Source organism: Symphalangus syndactylus, chromosome 3 (assembly GCF_028878055.3).
Source record: "Symphalangus syndactylus isolate Jambi chromosome 3, NHGRI_mSymSyn1-v2.1_pri, whole genome shotgun sequence".
NCBI lineage: Eukaryota > Metazoa > Chordata > Mammalia > Primates > Hylobatidae > Symphalangus > Symphalangus syndactylus.
The window spans coordinates 49,675,991-49,694,978 of record NC_072425.2 but is presented as its reverse complement, the minus strand read 5'-3'; the positions used below and the strand labels follow the sequence as shown (position 1 = coordinate 49,694,978).

The 18,988-nt window shown below is 43.3% G+C and overlaps 1 protein-coding gene across 17 annotated transcripts in view; it reads left to right on the top strand.

The window, feature by feature from the left end:
* Positions 1 to 18,988, top strand: part of AOPEP (aminopeptidase O (putative)) — a 395,241-nt gene that overhangs the window by 241,583 nt on the left and 134,670 nt on the right. For 15 of the 17 annotated variants that reach the window (XR_008656596.2, XM_055271838.2, XM_055271836.2 and 12 more), the window contains one exon: positions 7,594 to 7,637. The exons of 1 other annotated variant lie outside the window; for it this stretch is intronic. Coding sequence is in view for 15 of the 16 variants with exons in the window: in XM_055271838.2 (XP_055127813.1) it covers positions 7,594 to 7,637 (44 nt within the window). In the remaining variant the exon portion in view is untranslated. Of the gene's footprint in view, positions 1 to 5,845; positions 5,963 to 7,593; positions 7,638 to 18,988 lie in introns of those variants that run through there. One more of the 17 variants, XM_063636207.1, reaches the window with a different exon arrangement.

Sequence of the window (18,988 nt, the reverse complement as noted above, 5' to 3'; positions counted from 1 at the left end):
GTAGCTTTGTATTAAGTTTGGAAATTATTGCTTTTCCAACTGGCATATACTCATAAAAAATTATAAGCAATGCAGAAAAATACAAAGAATGTGAAACATTACTCAAAATTCCACCACCCAGAAATACCTATAATTAATATTGTGTGAATGACATTCCGGAAATCATACTATTTATCCCTCAATGTTTATATGTTATACATGATATATATACATGTATCTGTGTATGTATGTATATATGGTATATGTGTGTATACAGACATTGATGTCACTGGACAGAAATAATTTTATAAAAATAGGATTATATTATATGTGCATTTTAATGAAATGTTTTAAATTTTCTTTTACTTGAATTTAATGAATGAAAAAGCAACTAAAGTGGAGATAAATTCCCGAACTTAAGATAAGTGTAAGAAAGATTATTTTCTGAAAGAATTTTTTATGGTTAAGAAACATTATTATAAAAGAATTAAGAGGTTGAAATTATTTTTTCCCTTTACCTATATATTCCATTTTTAGAAAACATCAGTTTATTCACTACTGTAAAAGATGAGGAATTGGCTGGGCACGGTGGCTCACGCCTGTAATCCCAGCACTTTGGGAGGCTGAGGCGGGTGGATCATGAGGTCAGGAGTTTGAGACCAGCCTGGCTAACATGGTGAAACCCCATCTCTACTAAAAATACAAAAATTAGCCGGGCATGGTGGTGAGTGCCTGTAATCCCAACTACTCAGGAGGCTGAGGCAGGAGAATAGCTTGAACCCAGGAGGCGGAGGTTGCAGTGAGGCGAGATCACACCACTGCACTCCAGCCTGGGACAGAATGAGACTCCATCTCGGGGAAAAAAAAAAAAAAAAAAAGATGAGGAATTAAATAGTTATATACTTTAACTACTTTCCCCTTAATTCTAAATTTTTCTTAATTATTATTTTTATATATTAAGGTTTATTTCATTTACAAAATTGACTATAACCATAATTTTCACAGTTGTGTAATCTTGGCTTGTTAAAGGATTTCAGTATTTACCACCAGTTATTTTACCTTTTTCATGAATATTTTATTTTGATTCAGCTCTTTGCTGGCTGAATTTCATTATCAAATTTGTGTTCAAGTTGCAGACTCACAGGCTCTATGATTTCTGAGTTCCTACTGCTTAAGAATGCTTGTGGGCCGGGCGTGGTGGCTCACACCTGTAATCCCAGCACTTTGGGAGGCCAAAGTGGGCAGATCACGAGGTCAGGAGATCGAGACCATCTTGGCTAACATGGTGAAACCCTGTCTCTACTAAAAATACAAAAAATAAGCTGGGTGCGGTGGTGGGCGCCTGTAGTCCCAGCTACTCGGGAGGCTGAGGCAGGAGAATGGCATGAACCCGGGAGGCAGAGCTTGCAGTGAGCCGAGATCGCGCCGCTGCACTCCAGCCTGGATGACAGAGTGAGACTCCGTCTTAAAAAAAAAAAAAAAAAAAAATTCTTGCCTGTTGTCTTTATATTTGAATTATAAACTGACTGGATATAATATTCTTGGGTCACATTTTCATGCCCTCAGAACTTTTAGATATGGCTCAGCTGCTTTCTGGCATTAAATCCTGCTGTGGCAACTTTTGCAGTCATCCTACTTTTCCCCCTTTCTGCCTCTTAGATGACAGAAGAATTCTTTCCTTATCTTTGAAGTTTAGTAATTTTATCAGGAAATGGCTTTGTGTCTATGGTTTTCTATCTTTTTTCCCCCTGGAAAAATAGTGTGCATTTTTATTTTTAGTCCTAGATTCTATTCTTTCTTCTTTCAATAAGTATGTCTTCATTGTATTTTTGAATTTGTTTTTCCCCCTTGCAGGGTTCTGGATTTCAAGGTTACCAGTTTTCCTTGTGTTATATCATCTTTGTCCTCTATACCTGTTATTTTCCAATTGTGTTTATCTTTTTCTTCTTCATGACCTGTATTAATCTGAAGCAACCCCATTATTATTAGTGTTATTTTCCTTAATGTCTGTTCTTTTCCTTGCTATTTCTATTAGTGCTCCTGTACTGGTCCTTAATTTATTACCTTTGCCATGAAATCTCTACGTTCATTTCATTTTGTTGTTTTGTCAACTTACCTTTGAGCTTTCATTTTACCAAATTTATGTTCTTATTTTTTCTGTAGCTGTTAATTTATTTTATAGTGTAAAGTATTCATGGAGCATTTTCTTCTGTTCCTTAGATTATGTTTTCTTCAAGGCGGGATTCCTTATCTTTTATGTGTTATGCTGCTTTCTCTCTATGTGAGTTGTTGTTGTGTTAGTTTGCATGGTTGCCATACATTTCTTTTTGCTCATTCTCAGCTTGAGTAGCACTCTCCTGACCTTTCATGTATTCTCATATGTATTGGAACGTTATCTTTGATTCCTTTTCCAACTTACCCTATGCCTGTTTTTCTCTCCCTCTGAGCTACAGTTTGAAACTTGGATGTTATGTGTAGAGGGGAGGAGGAGAGAAGCTCCACTGGAGTTGTACACAGCCTTTGTTGGGAAAATGTGGCTGTGCTGCTCTTGAAAACTTGTTAAATGTCCCCTGCCAAGATTCTTGTGACTTAATATGGGTGCAGCTTTTTCCCACTGCATTAATATTAATTAATTCCCTCTCAATTAATATTGTTCCTCCAATTTAGGTGACAGCCCTAGAACATGAGCAGTTCACCGAAGAGAGTCATCCTCAGTTGTTTATTTCCCACGTTTTACTCATCTCTTGCCAGCAAACCCTTCCAGCCCCTCCACAGGAAAAAAGAAGACAGATAAAGATAATCCTATTTTTTCCCAAATGTGTGGATATTTGTGAGAATTTGCAGGGTTTGTGCAGTTCACCAGTGCTACTACTGCTAAGCATGAGGCTGGGGGTCGGTGCAGAGGGAGAGTTAGAAGCTGTGTTTGAATCTTAGATTTCTTTCTTAGTTGCATCTTCTTGAAGTTTATGCCATGAGGCTGTCCTTGTTTGAATGCTGCTGGTTACGTTTTTAATTACTTTAATGGTTTGTGTTTTTGTGTAAATTGCTAGTTAGTTATTGGTGATGAAGGTCTATGATCCAGTTTCTTTACTCAGAAGTCCCTAAAGTTCTTCTTCCTTTTCTAATTTACATCTTAATCCTTTCCCTTCCAAATGCCCTCCCTCTCCAGCATTTCAATATTATCTTTTTTCTTTCTTTTTTTCTTTTTTTTTTTTTTTGAGATGGAGGCTCACTCTGTCGCTCAGGCTGGAGTGCAGTGGCGATATCTCGGCTCACTGCAAGCTCCGCCTCCCGGGTTCACGCCATTCTCCCGCCATTCTCCTGCCTCAGCCTCCCGAGTAGCTGGGATTATAGGCGCCCACCACCACGCCTGGCTAAATTTTTGTATTTTTTAGTAGAAATGGGGTTTCACCGTGTTAGCCAGGATGGTCTCGACCTCCTGACCTCATGATCCGCCCACCTCGGCCTCCCAAAGTGCTGGGATTACAGGCGTGAGCCACTGCATCCGGCCAATATTATCATCTTTGTAGCCCCCACTAAAAGCCCTCTCTTGAGTAACAATAACTTCTTCCTGACAATTTCATTTCTTCTCAGTTTTTATCTTGCCAATCCTGTCCTTCCTTCAATATTTTGTTTTGCCTCTACTACCTCCCATCCCTTCCCCATGAACATGATAATTATTCATAAAATACTTGACAGCAATTGCTAGCCCCATGTAATAGTCAAGCCGGTGTCAGCTTGTCCAGTAGAATCTACATATACCTGCTTTCTGTTGAATACTTTCATCAGGACTAAAAAATAGTTACCAAATTAGCCATGTGCCAAAATCTGTGTTAGTTTTTCAAAAATGTGTAGTGCTTAATTTAGTGTTGTTAGGTGTTAATCAAAACAAGCTGTATGCGACAGACCTGATGGGCATATAGATTATTAGGAGAGTAGGAAATGAAAAAAAATTCTGAAGGAATGTATTTTCTGACTGGAGTGTGGGCTTGTAACCATTGCCAAGGGTCCGGATAGAATTTCATCCCCTTCATAGATTCAAATAAATCTATTGTTTTATCAATAGAATTTGGGGAGTAGGGGTGGGCTTTGGTTTTAATTTGTTTTCAGGCACACTGCAGAGGTGACAAACTGGGGCCCCTACTATTTGTTGCTAGCTAACTTTGTCAAATGATTCTAGAATCAGCTATGAAAAAAGTCCTCCTTGTCCAAATAAGATTTGTAAGTTGCTTTCACAAAACTGCCAGTACACTGTAGGAAAGAAAGAAGACAGATGAAAGAATTGAAAAGAGGTGGTGCAGAAAGGAAGAATCATAAGAGACATTTTTCTTTTTATTTTCTTGTGCTGTAGAAAGTGGAAAAAGCTTCTGTCATAACATAAGTCCATTCTAGAGATATATGCCAATTTATGAAAAGAAACAGGAAAACTAGTGTTTCATGGTTAAAGACGGAATCTGTGACAGGAGTAAGAAGGGCCAGTGGGTTAATTCCATTGATAGATGGTACAGAGACTGCCTGGATGAGACCAGCTGTCTTGAATGGGATGGAACACAGAACAGAAGAATATCGAACGCTGTAGAAAGACATTCCCATAGCCTGTGGGAATGCAGCCCCATGTCTTAGAGATGCCCAAGGCGTTAGGATTTTGCGATCTCCTGGGCCTGCCATCCCCAGCATTGCTGGCAGCCTCCAGCTTACTGCTCTGTTGCCTGCAGGCCTGAGCTCTGAGGTAGGAAGAGGCAGGTGCTCCAGGATCACAGCCCACTGGGAGGCAGGACAACCATCTTCCTTCAACACGAAGCAGGGTTCCCGGGGCCTCCTGCACTTACCCTGAACTCAACACCCAATTCTGGATACTTGTGCTCTGCAATCCTGTACAGAAGGATCCAGTTGTAACTGGAAAATGCAAAAGGGCAGAATTAAGGTTAACTCTGAATTTCCTGCTTCTCATGCAGTTAAATTCACCCTGTTGCCATTGAGTTAATGTAATTTCCCCCCATATAATTGAGCATAAATTACCAGGCAAATATAAGATAAATTAGTATGGGCTACAAGGAGATAATGAAGTAAACTTAGTAAAAAGTTATCATTACAAGTACTTGGATTTTTTTTTTTTTTTTTGAGATGGAGTCTTGCACTGTCGCCCAGGCTGGAGCGCAATGGCACGATCTCTGCTCACTGCAACCTCTGCCTCCCAGGTTCACGCAATTCTCCTGCTTCAGCCTCCCAAGTAGCTGGTATTACAGGTGCACACCACCACACCCAGCTAATTTTTTGTATTTTTAGTAGAGACAGGGTTTCACTATGTTGGCCAGGCTGGTCTCGAACTCCTTACCTCGTGATCTGCCCGCCTTGGCCTCCCAAAGTTCTGGGATTACAGGCGTGAGCCACCGCACCCGGCCCCTACAAGGACTTGGATTTTTACGAATCAAAAATCCTATCCACAAGCCAGTGAGAAATTAATCCACCAAGTTATCTATTAAGTTATTAAATTTATAAAATAATATATTAGATTGTGATAAATGTGTACTTCAACTTTTTTGCAAAATAATTTTTAAGTAATAAAAATGATAACTAAGAACCTCAAGCAAAAATAATTCTTTGCATTCTAAATACTGCTCTTGTTTCCTTTGGTATTTTTCTGTATATATCCACTGCAGGTGCAAGGAATGACTTCAGCTGTGAGGCATCAGTCAGTTTGGGGTTGTCCCCCCACTCCCATTTTCTTTGCATAGTCCATTTTTTTAAACATTAGTTTTATTACCGTTTGTATTGTTATTTCATGTCAAACAGCAATAAACAAGTAAAGTCTCAGAAGGAGAACAGACATTACAAGAAATAAATATTTCATTAATGCTCTTAATAGGGAGACTTTGTCTCTGGAAGAAATGGACTGTGACCACCCATGAACACATAGAAATCAGACAGCCAGCTTCACTAGTGTGGTGGTAGCTGTATTTCTGTGTGATGATAGAAGAAGAACACCTCGTCATACAAATGGTTTGCAGATTTCTATTCCTCTGTAATTCTAACTGTTCTGTAACGCAAAGATCTGTGCTACTGCTTCCATCTCACAGTTAAATGGGTATCATCAGAATCCTGTGTGAAGTCCGTATCTGCAGACTTGGTTCTATTGGGAGGCTTCAGTCTGCAGTTAAATGGGTGTCATCAGAGTCCTGTGTGAAGTCTGTATCTGCAGAATTGGTTCTATTGGGAGGCTTCGGTCTGCAGTTAAATGGGTGTCATCAGAGTCCTGTGTGGAGTCTGTATTTGCAGACTTGGTTCTATTGGGAGGGCTTAGTCTGGAGTGACTCTTGTCTGTCATGTTTGGGCAGACCCGTTTTAAAAGATTATTTTCTATTTATTAAAAGAAAAACTTCAAATATGGATCTTACTTGTTACTCAATATCATTAAGTTCCAAGAAAGTTAAATATTGTTCTTGTTTGTTTCATGTTCTGTATTTATCCAAAGTATACAAAGTATATCTTATTAAATCTTCAGATGAGGAAAGGTTGACACTAGGGTTACACACTTAGCAAATAAAAATACAGAACAGAAAAATCAGTAAAATTCAAATTTCAGTTTAATAGCAAATAATTTTTTAATGTAATTATGCCCCCAATTTTACTGGGCATCTCTTCTTATCTGACAACCCTAGTTAAGAACAAATCAAGATTCCATAATGAAATAGGCTGGAAAAGGGAGTCACAATACTCACAGTACAAATTAAATATAAACGAACATTCATATTCGAATTTTTTAGGTCTTTATGGTTTTGTGGTTATGTTTTAAGAGTAAATAAGAGATATTTACTAAAACCTTTATTGATGAAATTATGTAATGTTTGGGACTTGCTTCTAAATAACACAGGAAGAGGGAAAGTGGATAGGGCGGGATGGGCTGTGCATTGATGGGTATGTGAAAGTTTTGTCTACTTTTGATTGTGCTTGAAATTTTCCATAGTAAAGGAAAATAAAATGCGTGTGTGTGTATGTGTGTGTAAGCCATACCTTTAGGTTTAAAAAACTTATCATCTAAACATCTCAAATGTCCAGTGACCGAGGACTTTACAAGGGCATGAGAAGAGGCTGCAGATGGAGGCAGGGGCTTGTGAGCCATGCTTGGAGTTGTGGACATCTTTGTTCCTTGATGGGATATTTATCATCTTGATATTTATCTTTAAATATCATTTGGTAGAGCAACTCAAGAGAGTTGCAGTTAGTTCCTAGCCTCTAGGAGTACAAGAATCTCTAGGGAAGGTTCAGGAATTAGAGGCAATGGGGGAGTAGAGAGGGATAATGCTTTACTTGATGGCCAGCCTTTTGAAAATGGCTAAACACAAAACAAAAATAGACTGTTGGATTAGGTCAGAATAACAAACATTCCACTTTTTAATGTGTTCTTGGTTTTTACAAAACAGATCTCTTTCAATGATTCGATTGAAACCCTGGGAAATTAATAAATTGAGTCTATAGTCTATTAAGTCAACATAGGTCTAGCTTCTCTAGCAGGTGAGCTGTCAGTAGCTGGGAGCACTCAGCCTCTGGCATGGTTCCAGGCAAGAGTTATTTATTGATGGACATCTTTAATGGTTTCCTTGTTTTTAATCCCAGGATTTCCTTCAAATGCTACTGGAGAACATTCCAGAAGAAAAAAGGTAAGGACCAATTTAGGAATTAAGAGCCCAGTTTTAATGTTAAAAATGACATTGCCATTGGTTGGCTTGACACAGCCTAGAAAGCTCAGTCTTTCTGTCTAATAGAGGCAGGGACCTAGTTCTGACAATGGGAGTACAGGATCATCAGCCAAACTTTGGGACGAGCCCCAGTAGATATTGGGAGCCAGTGTGCACGACTGAAGATCCCCAAAGTCAGGAGCCCCGAAAGTGGTATGGGAGGCAAGCCAAGCGCAATCTGTGGCCTTCGCTGCTGCGGAAAGAATGGAGGAGAGGAAGGTTCGAAAACTCAGGGTAGCTCCAGTTAATGTGGCTTAATGCAAGGAAATACTGTTTAATTAAAAGAAAAAATGTAGTATAGTAGTAAGAGCTTGGGATGTAAAATCAGGCTCTCCTAGATTTTTAAACCCAGCTCTGCCACTTCATTTGTTTGTTTTTTTGAGATGGAGTATCACTCTGTCACCCAGGATGGAGTGCGGTGGCACGATCTCGGTTCACTGCAAACTCCACCTCCCAGGTTCAGGTGATTCTCCTGCCTCAGCCTCCCAAGTAGCTGGGACTACAGGCACCCACCACGCCTAATTTTTGTATTTTTAGTAGAGTCAGGGTTTCGCCATGTTGGCCAGGCTGGTCTTGAACTCCTCAGCTCAGGTGATCCCGCCTGCCTCAGCCCCTCAAAGTGCTGGGATTACAGGGGTGTGCCACCACACCCCACTAATTTTTGTATTTTTAGTAGAGTTGGGGTTTCACCATGTTGGCCAGGCTGGTCTCAAACTCCTGACCTCAAGTAATCCACCCGCCTTGGCCTCCCAAAATGCTGGGATTGCCACTTCTTAACTATGACATTTGGAGCAAGTCACATAATCCCCCCAAATTTTAGTTTTTTAACCTATCAGGGTTTTAGAGAGGATTAAAGAAGCTAGCATATGTTTTAAAAGTAGGTGTTCAATTAATGATTGGTGTAGATATTATAATCATCTGTGTATCAGGCACTGGATCCAGGATCTAGATACAGTAATCATTTAACTCTTACTACAGTGCTGTTCAGCATCATCATGATAGTGATTATTATAAGCCAACACTGAAGTTGAGCACATACAGACACTCATTTAATCCTCAAAACAACACTATTTGGTCCATGATGTTTTCATCCCGATTATACCAAGAGGACCAAGATACTGAGAGGCTGAGTAAGCTGCCCAGGATCTCACAGCTGTATGCGGCAGGCTGGGATTTTAGCCCAAGCAGTCTGGCTCTAGAACCTGTGCTCTTATCTACTATGTTACAAATGGGGAAACTGAGACTCCAAGATCCCTCAGCAAGCAAAACAGCATAGATGGAATTAGGCCTATCTGGATCTGGCCCGTGTTTTTTCAGTACACTGCTCAGCACCAGCTCACTACCCTGGAAGGAGGGAGATTCTCATTTTTGGAGGTATCCAGTTTTAGGCTGGCTGACCACCGACAGGGTTTGCAGAGGGGTCTTAGAACCAATGTTTGGGGTTAAAATACGTTCATTCCAACCCTCTCCTAATTTCCTTTCTTGATTTAGGCGTTAAAAAGTGAATACCCTGGCCGGGCGCGGTGGCTCACGCTTGTAATCCCAGCACTTTGGGAGGCCGAGGCGGGTGGATCATGAGGTCAGGAGATCGAGACCACGGTGAAACCCCGTCTCTACTAAAAATACAAAAAATTAGCTGGGCATGGTGGCGGGTGCCTGTAGTCCCAGCTACTCGGAGAGGCTGAGGCAGGAGAATGGCGTGAGCCCGGGAGGCGGAGCTTGCAGTGAGCCGAGATTGCGCCACTGCACTCCAGCCTGGGCGACAGAGCGAGACTCCGTCTCAAAAAAAAAAAAGTGAATACCCTGAAACATTATTTCTTTTTTTGAGACGGAGTCTTGCTCTGTCACCCAGGCTGAAGTGCAGTGGCACGATCTTGACTCACTGCAAGCTCCACCTCCTGGGTTCAAGCCATTCTTCTGCCTCAGCCTCCCGAGTAGCTGGGATTATAGGTGCCCACCACCACACCCAGCTAATTTTTTGTATTTTTAGTAGAGATGGGGTTTCACCGTGTTAGCCAGGATGGTCTTGATCTCCTGACCTCGTGATCCACCCACCTCGGCTTCCCAAAGTGCTGGGATTACAGGCGTGAGCCACCGCACCCGGCCAATATAATTTCTAATAGCAAAATTGGTATTCAAACGTTAAACGGAGGCATCTTGAGAAATTAAACATTTCTTTGAAGAAGAGTTAACATTGCTTGCCTCATTTCTGACCCACGGTTTTAGCTATGTTTTTATGCATGGAACAGATTTCCAAGTGTGGAAATGAATTCTTTGACACAGACATAGACTTAGATTCATGCAGGGCCAGTAAGCTCCATGTCGATGAGCCTGTCTTATAGGCATTGTGAATTGGGTGTCTCCAGGGTACAGTGTCGGGGCTTACGCTACCAGACTAGGTGCAGGAGATGACATGCAGTCAGGAGAGGATCCAGGGCTCATGAGGACGTGGGGGTTTTGTTCTAAGCATTGGGTTTTTATTGGCTTTTTCTGTGTAAACTTCTCTTTCACCTTCCATTCAGAATGGCTCCAAATTCTTTCTTCAATAGTGGAAGTATTATTGTTAGTCAGGTTTTTCAGTACTTAATAGTGGTCTGTATTTGTGGGTGCATGTGGTATTTTGGTGCATGCATACCGTGTGGAATTATCAGACCAGGGCAGCTGGGACATCAGTCACCCCAGACATCCACCCCTTCTTTATGTTGGGAACATTTCACTTCCTCTCTTCCAGCAATTTTGAACAATGCAACAAACTATTGTTAGCTTTAAACACCCGACTGTGCTATCAAACACTAGATCTTACTTCACTAACTGTGTTTTTATGCCCATTATACACACACATAAAGCAAGCCAGGCATCATAAAGGATTAACATACCCATATTTGATAAATTTCTTTGTTTCTACCTTTTCATGTTCATGCCTTTTGATGCTGAAGAAATCTTATCCAGGGAGATTGTGTGGGGCCTTAGAAATTGGCCAAGGTTTCCAAGGCCCCACGCAGTCTCCCTGGATAAAACTTTGTCTAAGTGTTTCAGGAGGCTGCTCAAAGGAAATGTGGCTTGTTTTGGGAGGTCTGAAATGTTTTCAGATTTACTGTCTTGAAAAAAAAAAAAAACAGACATATGGGATTTCTTCATGCAAAAATCCCATCACATGTGGCTGTTAAGATCAAGAAGACAGTTTACCTGCAGGATATATTTTTTTCCTTTTCTTCGTACCTACCCCAGAATAACTTTTCAGGTCCTCTCACAGAACGAAGCAGTTTCCGTAGGAACTAAAACCGAGAAAAAAAGAAAATTAATAGAAATGGTGTATTACTTTCTTAGGCTGTTACCAAAGTCTGTTTCTGAGTGGTGACTATGCATTCTTTCAAAAGAACTTCTTAGGGCATAAATATAGTAATTTTCACTGAAGCAACAAAGTGCATTTTTAGTTTTGGAGGTCTCTCTTTTAATCCTCTTCCTAATAAGGTTATGGAGTTCATTTGGATGGCCCCTGAGCACTCTGGCTCTGGGGGAACCTGGATTTTATCGTTGTGAATATTTATTGAGGCTGCACACTGAGCCCACAAAGAGACTTTTGTTGTTGTAATTGTGGAACTTAAGAGCAGTGTCCCTGTCTTAATGGTGGCCCCCAATCACCAATCACATGCCTTTTGATAGGATACCTCTCCCGGTTAGGATCATGTTTTGTCTAGCAGGCTTAAGCTTCTTTTTAAAAAAATCTCCTTAAAAGCTAAGGAGATTTCATTTTTACAATGAATTGATTTCAGCAGGTATACCAGAATGTATTTTGAAATTCAAAATCTTTTTGCCTGCTAACTAATCTCAGAATCTAGTTCAGCTATTAAAACAGACTGTTTACCCTATTAGTTATGCGACATATTGTACCAATTTTATCTAGGTCTCCAAAGGCCCCACACCTACCCCCCGGAGCCTCTAATCTTTGGCCTCTGTTGCAAACTGATCCTTGGGCACATCTGTTAAGCACGTGAGCCGTTCTGATGAGGCAAAGTTTTTCAGATTAGACCAGTCTGTCAGTGTTCAGGGGCCAGCACTCTCTAGGCCTTACTGCCTTTGCATTGTTCTCTTGCTTTGATTTACTCAACATTCTCTATTGAGCATCTCCCATACCAGGCTTTGGGCTGGACACGGGAACCGAGAGAAATAAATCCCATGAGTAGCCCTAGGAGGCTCCTAGTCGACTACTGAAGATGAAACAGAAACAAGTCATTATTACTCCATGTAGGAAGTGCTCTGCTGAGGTTCAGAGTCCTGGGGACATAGAGAGGGTCTCATCAGTCCCAGCTCTGAGCCTTCAGGCACCTGTACATCTAACAGGCTTAAGGAAGGCAGTGCCGTCAACAGATTGGAAAGACACCTGCCGAGGGCAGTGTGGCAGAGAGATGGGGGCGGAGAGGACTGGAAGCCAGGAGAACAATTAGAAACCAATAGAGCGGTTCAGTCAAGAGACCTGGAGAGCTGGAGTTATGGCAGGGACGGTGACCGTGGTGGTGGGTTTGAGAGTAATGAACGGCCAAGGCATACTTTAGAGTTGGCACAGAAAAGACTTGGTTGACTGGTTGTGAAAGTTGAGTCTGACCTTTCTTTCTTAGCCACTAAGTCACACTCTGAAGTAGCAGTGGAAATGCAGGAGGGCAGGTGTTTGGGGAGTCTGGATGGGGCAGAGGGAGTGAAAGGGGCGAGCATTGGAAGGCAGAAAGATGCTGTCAGATAAAACTAAAAGTGCTCAGAAGAAAACTCAGACAAATCCTGAGCAGCTGCCTCTCCTGGTGAAAGAGCCCTGTGGAACGCCTTATGCCAGTGTCCTTGCTGCCTGGTGTTCCAGTGTTAGTAACAGCTGCCACTTCTTTCCTTGCCCACCAGTTACTGTGTTTGTGTGTGCATGTTCCTGTGTTTGTTTTAATCTAATACTCTTCCTCTCCCACGGAGCTACACAGTACTCGTTTTATAAGTGTGACCTCAGCAATCTTTATTATCTACCCAAGCACAAATGAATTGTTTTGATCAAGAAAATAAATCAGCTGGGCACCATGGCTCATGCCCGTAATCCCAGCACTTTGGGAGGCCAAGGCGGGCAGATCACTTTTAGCTTAGGAGTTGGAGACCAGCCTGGCCAACATGGTAAAATCCCATCTCTACCAAAAATACAAAAAATTAGCCTGCGTGGTGGTGCGTGTCTGTAGTCTCAGCTACTTGGGAGGCTGAGGTGGGAGGATGGCTTGAGCCCAGGAGTTTGAGGCTGCAATGAGCTGAGATTGCACCACTGCACGCCAGCCTGGGAGACAGAGTGAGACCCTGTCTCAAAAAAAAAAAGGAAGAAAATAAGTAACTGTGCACAGCTTTGAGATCCACCCACATGTAGAGAGGGAATTTAAACATGTAAACTAAATGTAAACATCGACACAGATGTAAATTGAATTCCAGAAAAGGGCATTTTCCATTCCAGACCCTGAGCTCTGCAGTTTCCGCTGCCTTACCTCTGTCTAGTTGCACTTCCAAATTCTTTAAGTCTGTCATTTAGTTCATGTGAAAATTGCTGGGGCTGTGTGCTTCCCTTCAGAGGCACTGACAGACCGTGATCTTTAGGATCTCAAGAGCTGAAGACAGGAGCCAAGAGTGATGAAGACATTTCTCTTGATCAGGCAACACGTTGATAGGCACAATTAGCAGATCCATCCAATAATCCCCATTCTTGTCACCCCACCTTGGAAATCAGCTGAGCGAGCAAACACAGGCATGGGCAACACCGTCTTCACACAAGCCTGTTGATTTATTTTAACTTCATAAAGAGATGAACAATTGGTTACTTTTTGGCTTTACACACAGCTTGTTTTTCTAACCATTATCATGCCAGGTGGTCAGCATATTCTCTCCCCTGCTGTGTTAACTAAGTGTGACCAAATTTATAGCTCCGAGGAACTGGAGACCATTGACTCTCAGGGTCGCCTTATAGGATGTGGGAGTGCACCAGGGAACAGCCAGCCAGAGGGCTAAGCCACCTGCTGTTCCTCATACCCAGGAGGCCCAGGGGTAAGGCCTGGGTTTCAGTACTGAGGCGGAAAAGTCCGCGCTCACTAGTACAGATATGCAGGACTCGCAGTCATGGGTCTGTGTACTTGTAGCTCTCTGTATAAAATCAATTTCCATAGTGATCAGACATGCAGAAGAGTAATTTCCTGTAAGTTCTGGGTCCTGGCTAAGTGGAAATGCTTCTGCTTGTCTGTTGCGATTATTTAAGCCACATGACCTCAGAGGGAAAATATTCACCGTTGGCTTAGATTCTGAGTATCTTGATTTGAAAAAGTCAGCTTTTAGTTTAACCACTGCATAAATCCAATCCCAGACCTAAAAATTCACCTGCAGTGTCATTTCAATAATTATGCTCCAAACAGCAGAACCTGCACACATGTCATCTTTCTTCCTAAGACTTACATCCTGTTTCTTCTTTGAGCTACCTGCATGCTATGTTCTTACCACAACATATTAGTCCATTTCTTCCCTGAAAATTAAACATTGTCCTATGGTCTCCCATGATTCCTTGGGAGATAAGGCCACTCATAGTACCTTAAAAATTTTTGTTAGCAGCTGGAATTAATGCTTTCATCTTTCTCTCATAATTTAACATCTTATTCCACATTAACAATCCCCAAATAGGGCATGATGCAGTGTGATAGTGACACTGATACTGGAAGTTTAGAAGCCTGGATTTTTTTCCTTTGCTGACTTGGTCAGAGTCCTCGTATGCTCCTATGCTAAGAAGCCACACGACAATTGACACTCACTTCACAGGGATATTATGAGAAATGAATAATGGTTATAAGATGCTTCGAACCTTTCCAAAGAAAAGTGATCTGAAAACACATGTTGTCTTCATTCACGGAGAGGGCCTTTTGCCTCTGGATGCAGCTCATTGATGAGCTCTCCTGCTCTCACACTTTTGCCCCTCCCAAGGGTCTCCTGATCTCTTCAGAAATGTAACCGAAGGGTTGACAAACAGGGCAACCATGCAGGAGCCAGGCCGTCTTCAGCAGGAGCCAGGCTGTCTTCAGCAGGAGAGATTAGTGAGAGGGGGAAGTCGGCATGGTTTGGAGCAGGCACAGGCCCACCCCTTCTGCCAGCTTGTCAGTTCCATAGTAGAAACCCGTGTGTCGTGAAGCCTGAGTTTAGCATGGAAAGAAAAGCTGGGGTTTCATAGCCAGGCACCAAAGGTTCAAATCCCAGCTCTTCAAGTACCATCTGTGTGGCCTTGGATACATTTCTCAATTTCTTGGAACCTGTATTTGTCTCTAAGATTAAGACAATAATATTGGTCATTTGAGTGGGTGCGATGGCTCACGCCTGTAATCCCAGCACTTTGGGAGGCTGGGATCATTTGAGGCCAGGAGTTTAAGACCAGTTTGGGCAATATAGTGAGACCCCGTCTCTATAAAAAATTTCAAAAATTAGTCAGGCGTGGTGACACATGCCTGTAGTCCCAGCTACTCAGAAGGCTGAGGTGGGAGGATCGTTTCATCCCTGGAGGAGGAGGAGGTTGTTGCAGTGAGCTGAGATTGAACCACTGCACTCCAGCCTGAGTGACAAAGTGGGACCCTGTCTCTAATAATAATAATAATAATAATAATAATAATAATAATATTTGTCAAGTATAGATGATACTCTGTCTATTGTGTCTGGTACACAGTAGGTGTTCACTAAGCAGTAGCTTCTACTTTTAGCCTTTTCTTGGCAGTGGATAGAGGACTTTTTGTTTCACTTTTAGTGCCACTGTAGAATAGTAGCTGTGCGTGCAAGTACTAACTATGTTATAGCAGAATTTGCCAATGAACTAACCCTCTGAGTTGGCCGAAGACTGTGGCACAGGCAAATTGTATGCAGCCACATACTTCCTACGGAAAGTCATCCTGCAGAGATTCCTGGGGCCCACTATCTGCACAGTGTCTCCCAACCCTGCAGCTGGACTGCTTCAGTGCTGCCCTGCAGATCTGTCCCCTGCACGCCACATCCATGTGGGCCCCTCTCGTTGCCTCCTGCAGAAATGTTCTGCAAGTTCTGGTGTGGTCTCCCTGCCTCCAGCCTCGTCTCCGCTTTTTCTTCCTTGACTCAGTCCTCTGCCGTGTCCCTCTGCAGCCGTGCTCCAGAGCCTCCTTGACAAAGGCAGGGCCCGGTAGCAGGGACTCCAGAGTCCCCACAGGACCCCCTGTTTTCTTTCTCAGCTCATTCTAGAGGCCAGCCCCACTGAGCTGAACAGAGTCTGCACACTACTACACTGGCATTCCTGCTCCTGCTGTCTTTGCCCCGATGTGCTTTTCTTCCATTTCTATTGGCTTTGCCCCACCAGGACCCAGTCATGCATGGCCTTCTTAGGAAGCCTCTCCTGATTCACCTCCTCTTGTCCTGTTTTACCTATCCCACCTGCAGCGGTGGTTCTTCAACACCTAGAGGACCATCATCTCTACAGGCGCTGGTAGCATTCTGCCTGGTGTCTATTACACATCCCTAATTGACAGTCACTCCCTGGGTTTTCCCATCCCAGCCTTCCACAGAACCTTTGCCCAGCAGCCATCCAGCGAATGTTCGCCACATAGAGAATGTTGCCTGTTTTTCCGTCTTCTCCGGTGAGGACTTTGGACCTCACTTAATAACATTCCAGGGCTCAACTCCCCAGCCCCCACTCCATGCCACCCCTAGAGAAGCATCTGTAAGCGAAAATTCCCCAAAGGAAATTTATGTCCTTGTCTTCATATTCACTCCCCCATGCTGATGCACAACAGCTGTTCACTGTCTTTTGTAAAATCACTGAAAAATAGCAATTAAGTCGCTCCTCGGACTTCTCTTCTCCAGGATATTTAACCTCAGTTCCCTTTACCTCCCTTGTGGACTCTTCCCCTTTTGATCATCACTATTGCTCTAAGTCCTTTCCAAATTCTGCATCTTCCTCTTAAATATCTTATGGGAAAGGTGGAGACTTGTTTTCAGTTCAGAAGACAGCCTCTTTTTTTTTTTTTTCTTTTTGGGGGCCAGGCTGGAGTGTAGTGGTGTGATCCTGGCTCGCAGCAACCTCTGCCTCCCAGGCTCAAGCCATTCTCCCACCTCAGCCTCCCAAAGAGCTAGGACTATATGCACATGCCACCATGCCCAGCTAATTTTTGTATTTTTAGTAGAGACAGGGTTTTGCCATGTTGCCCAGGCTGGTCTTGAACTCCTGGCCTCAAGTGATTCTCCTGCCTCAGCCTCCCAAAGCACTGGGATTACAGGCATGAGCCACTGTGCCTGGCCCAGAAGTCAGCCTCTTGCTCTGGCTTTCCTGAGGATCGCTTGAAGGATGGGTGAAAGGAGCTTTGGGCTCAGGGTTCTGGGCACAGAAACGTCCCTCTTTGGCTGGAAAGGAAGCCAGTGAAGGACACTTTCCTACCTGTGCACAAGTAAGCTTGAAGTTGCTTTATTTTCTCATGAAATGTGTGAAGATGGAGGTAAGACAGATTTTTTTTTTTAATTTTAATTTTTATTTTATTTTATTTTTTTTGAGACAGAGTCTCGCTCTGTCGCCCAGGCTGGAGTGCAGTGGCGCGATCGCGGCTCACTGCAAGCTCCGCCTCCTGGGTTCACGCCATTCTCCTGCCTCAGCCTCTCCGAGTAGCTGGGACTACAGGTGCCCGCCACCACGCCCGGCTAATTTTTTTTTGTATTTTTAGTAGAGACGGGGTTTCACCGTGGTCTCGATCTCCTGACCTTGTGATCCACCCGCGACGCTTGTAATCCCGGTAAGACAGATTTTATAATGTACATTGAAAGCAAGGCTGCCCAGTGGAAGGCCTATTCTTGGTGGGTGTGAATGCACTGTTCCCACCTTATCTGCTGCTGGACACGCCACTGGAGAGGACAGTTCATTTGGTGGAGGGGTCAGGTTCCTGCCTGCAACCCTGAGCAGCCCTGGGCTTTCAGAGCTTATGGAAGCTTCTGCAGTACTCTATGTCACCTGCCCTGATTTAGAGGCACAGGCCTGTTTTCTTCTCGGACCTTCTTCATTGGTGTTTCTCTCTAGTTGGTCAGTTAGCCCCACTGCTCTGGCAAATTGCTACTGCCCATTAAGGGAATCTCCAGCCTCTCTCCCAGGTAAATAAAGCTTAAAAAAGAACAATGACCTTATAGAAGGTGCTCTGAGAGCTTCCTCCTCTCTTCAAGTCTCCCCTGCCTCCACCACACACACACAGACACACATGCACACATCCATGCATGAGCACACTCCCACACTCTCATAGCTTACAGGGGGACTTGGCCATTTGCGCTGAAGCCGATGCTATGAAATGACCACTAAGAAGCAGTGGAAGGCCCAGCGATGGTGGCACTGACCTTTCTGTGAGGTCTGCCCGGTAATTCCACTGAGTCTGGGACCCTGGAGGACCTAGAGAGGTAGTCCCCTCCCCTTCTCTTGCCTGCTAATCACACAGAGGGCCATCATCTTTCATATGAACTCAAAGCCCTTTTTCTGCATAAGCCCTCTTTCCCTCCATGAACTTTTTCTGTTTTGAAATAGCAATTGCCTTTTTAAGCAGCCTTTCCTTTTTCCATTGGCTAGGGAGGACAAGGGGCACCAGTGAGTGACCAATGGGGAAGGAAAGGAAGATAAAGTCAGTCAGTCCCCTTTTCCTCCAGCCCTCCCAAAGCCAACCCCTCCTTCCCTCCCTACCTCACTACTTCCCCGTCTGCAACACCACCCACAGGGTCAGGGGACGGGTGCACTTGGCCTTCCAGCTCCTTAACAGTGTGTGTAACACTGTATCTTTTCATAACTTCTAGAATTCCAAAAGGGAGGGAGAGAGCAGGTATATAGTTACATACTTTTATATATGATGTAGTGTATAATACATTAAGATTTAAAAGAGGCAGAGCTTAACAACTTGGAAGTATCTTGGTGGAAAGGTGAATATTATCTTTAAAAGGAATAATTTTAATGAGTCTACAATTGAATGTGCATTCATTCATTCAAATAAAAAAAAAAGAGGATCCTCTTTCATACCAGGGATCAGATCTCAGATGGTTTCAATCCAGCGAGGAGACAGTAACTAAGTCGAGTAGTCGAACAAATAGTCACAAACTCGGGTGGAGGCTGTGAGGCAGAGAACAGGGAGTGTGACAGATGTTATGGCACTGGGGAGGCCTTGCTTCAGTCTGGGAGGAGGTCAAGAAAGTCCTCTCTGTAAGCAGAGATCCTGGGTATGAGCAAGAGTTATCTGGAAGAGCTTGAGGGG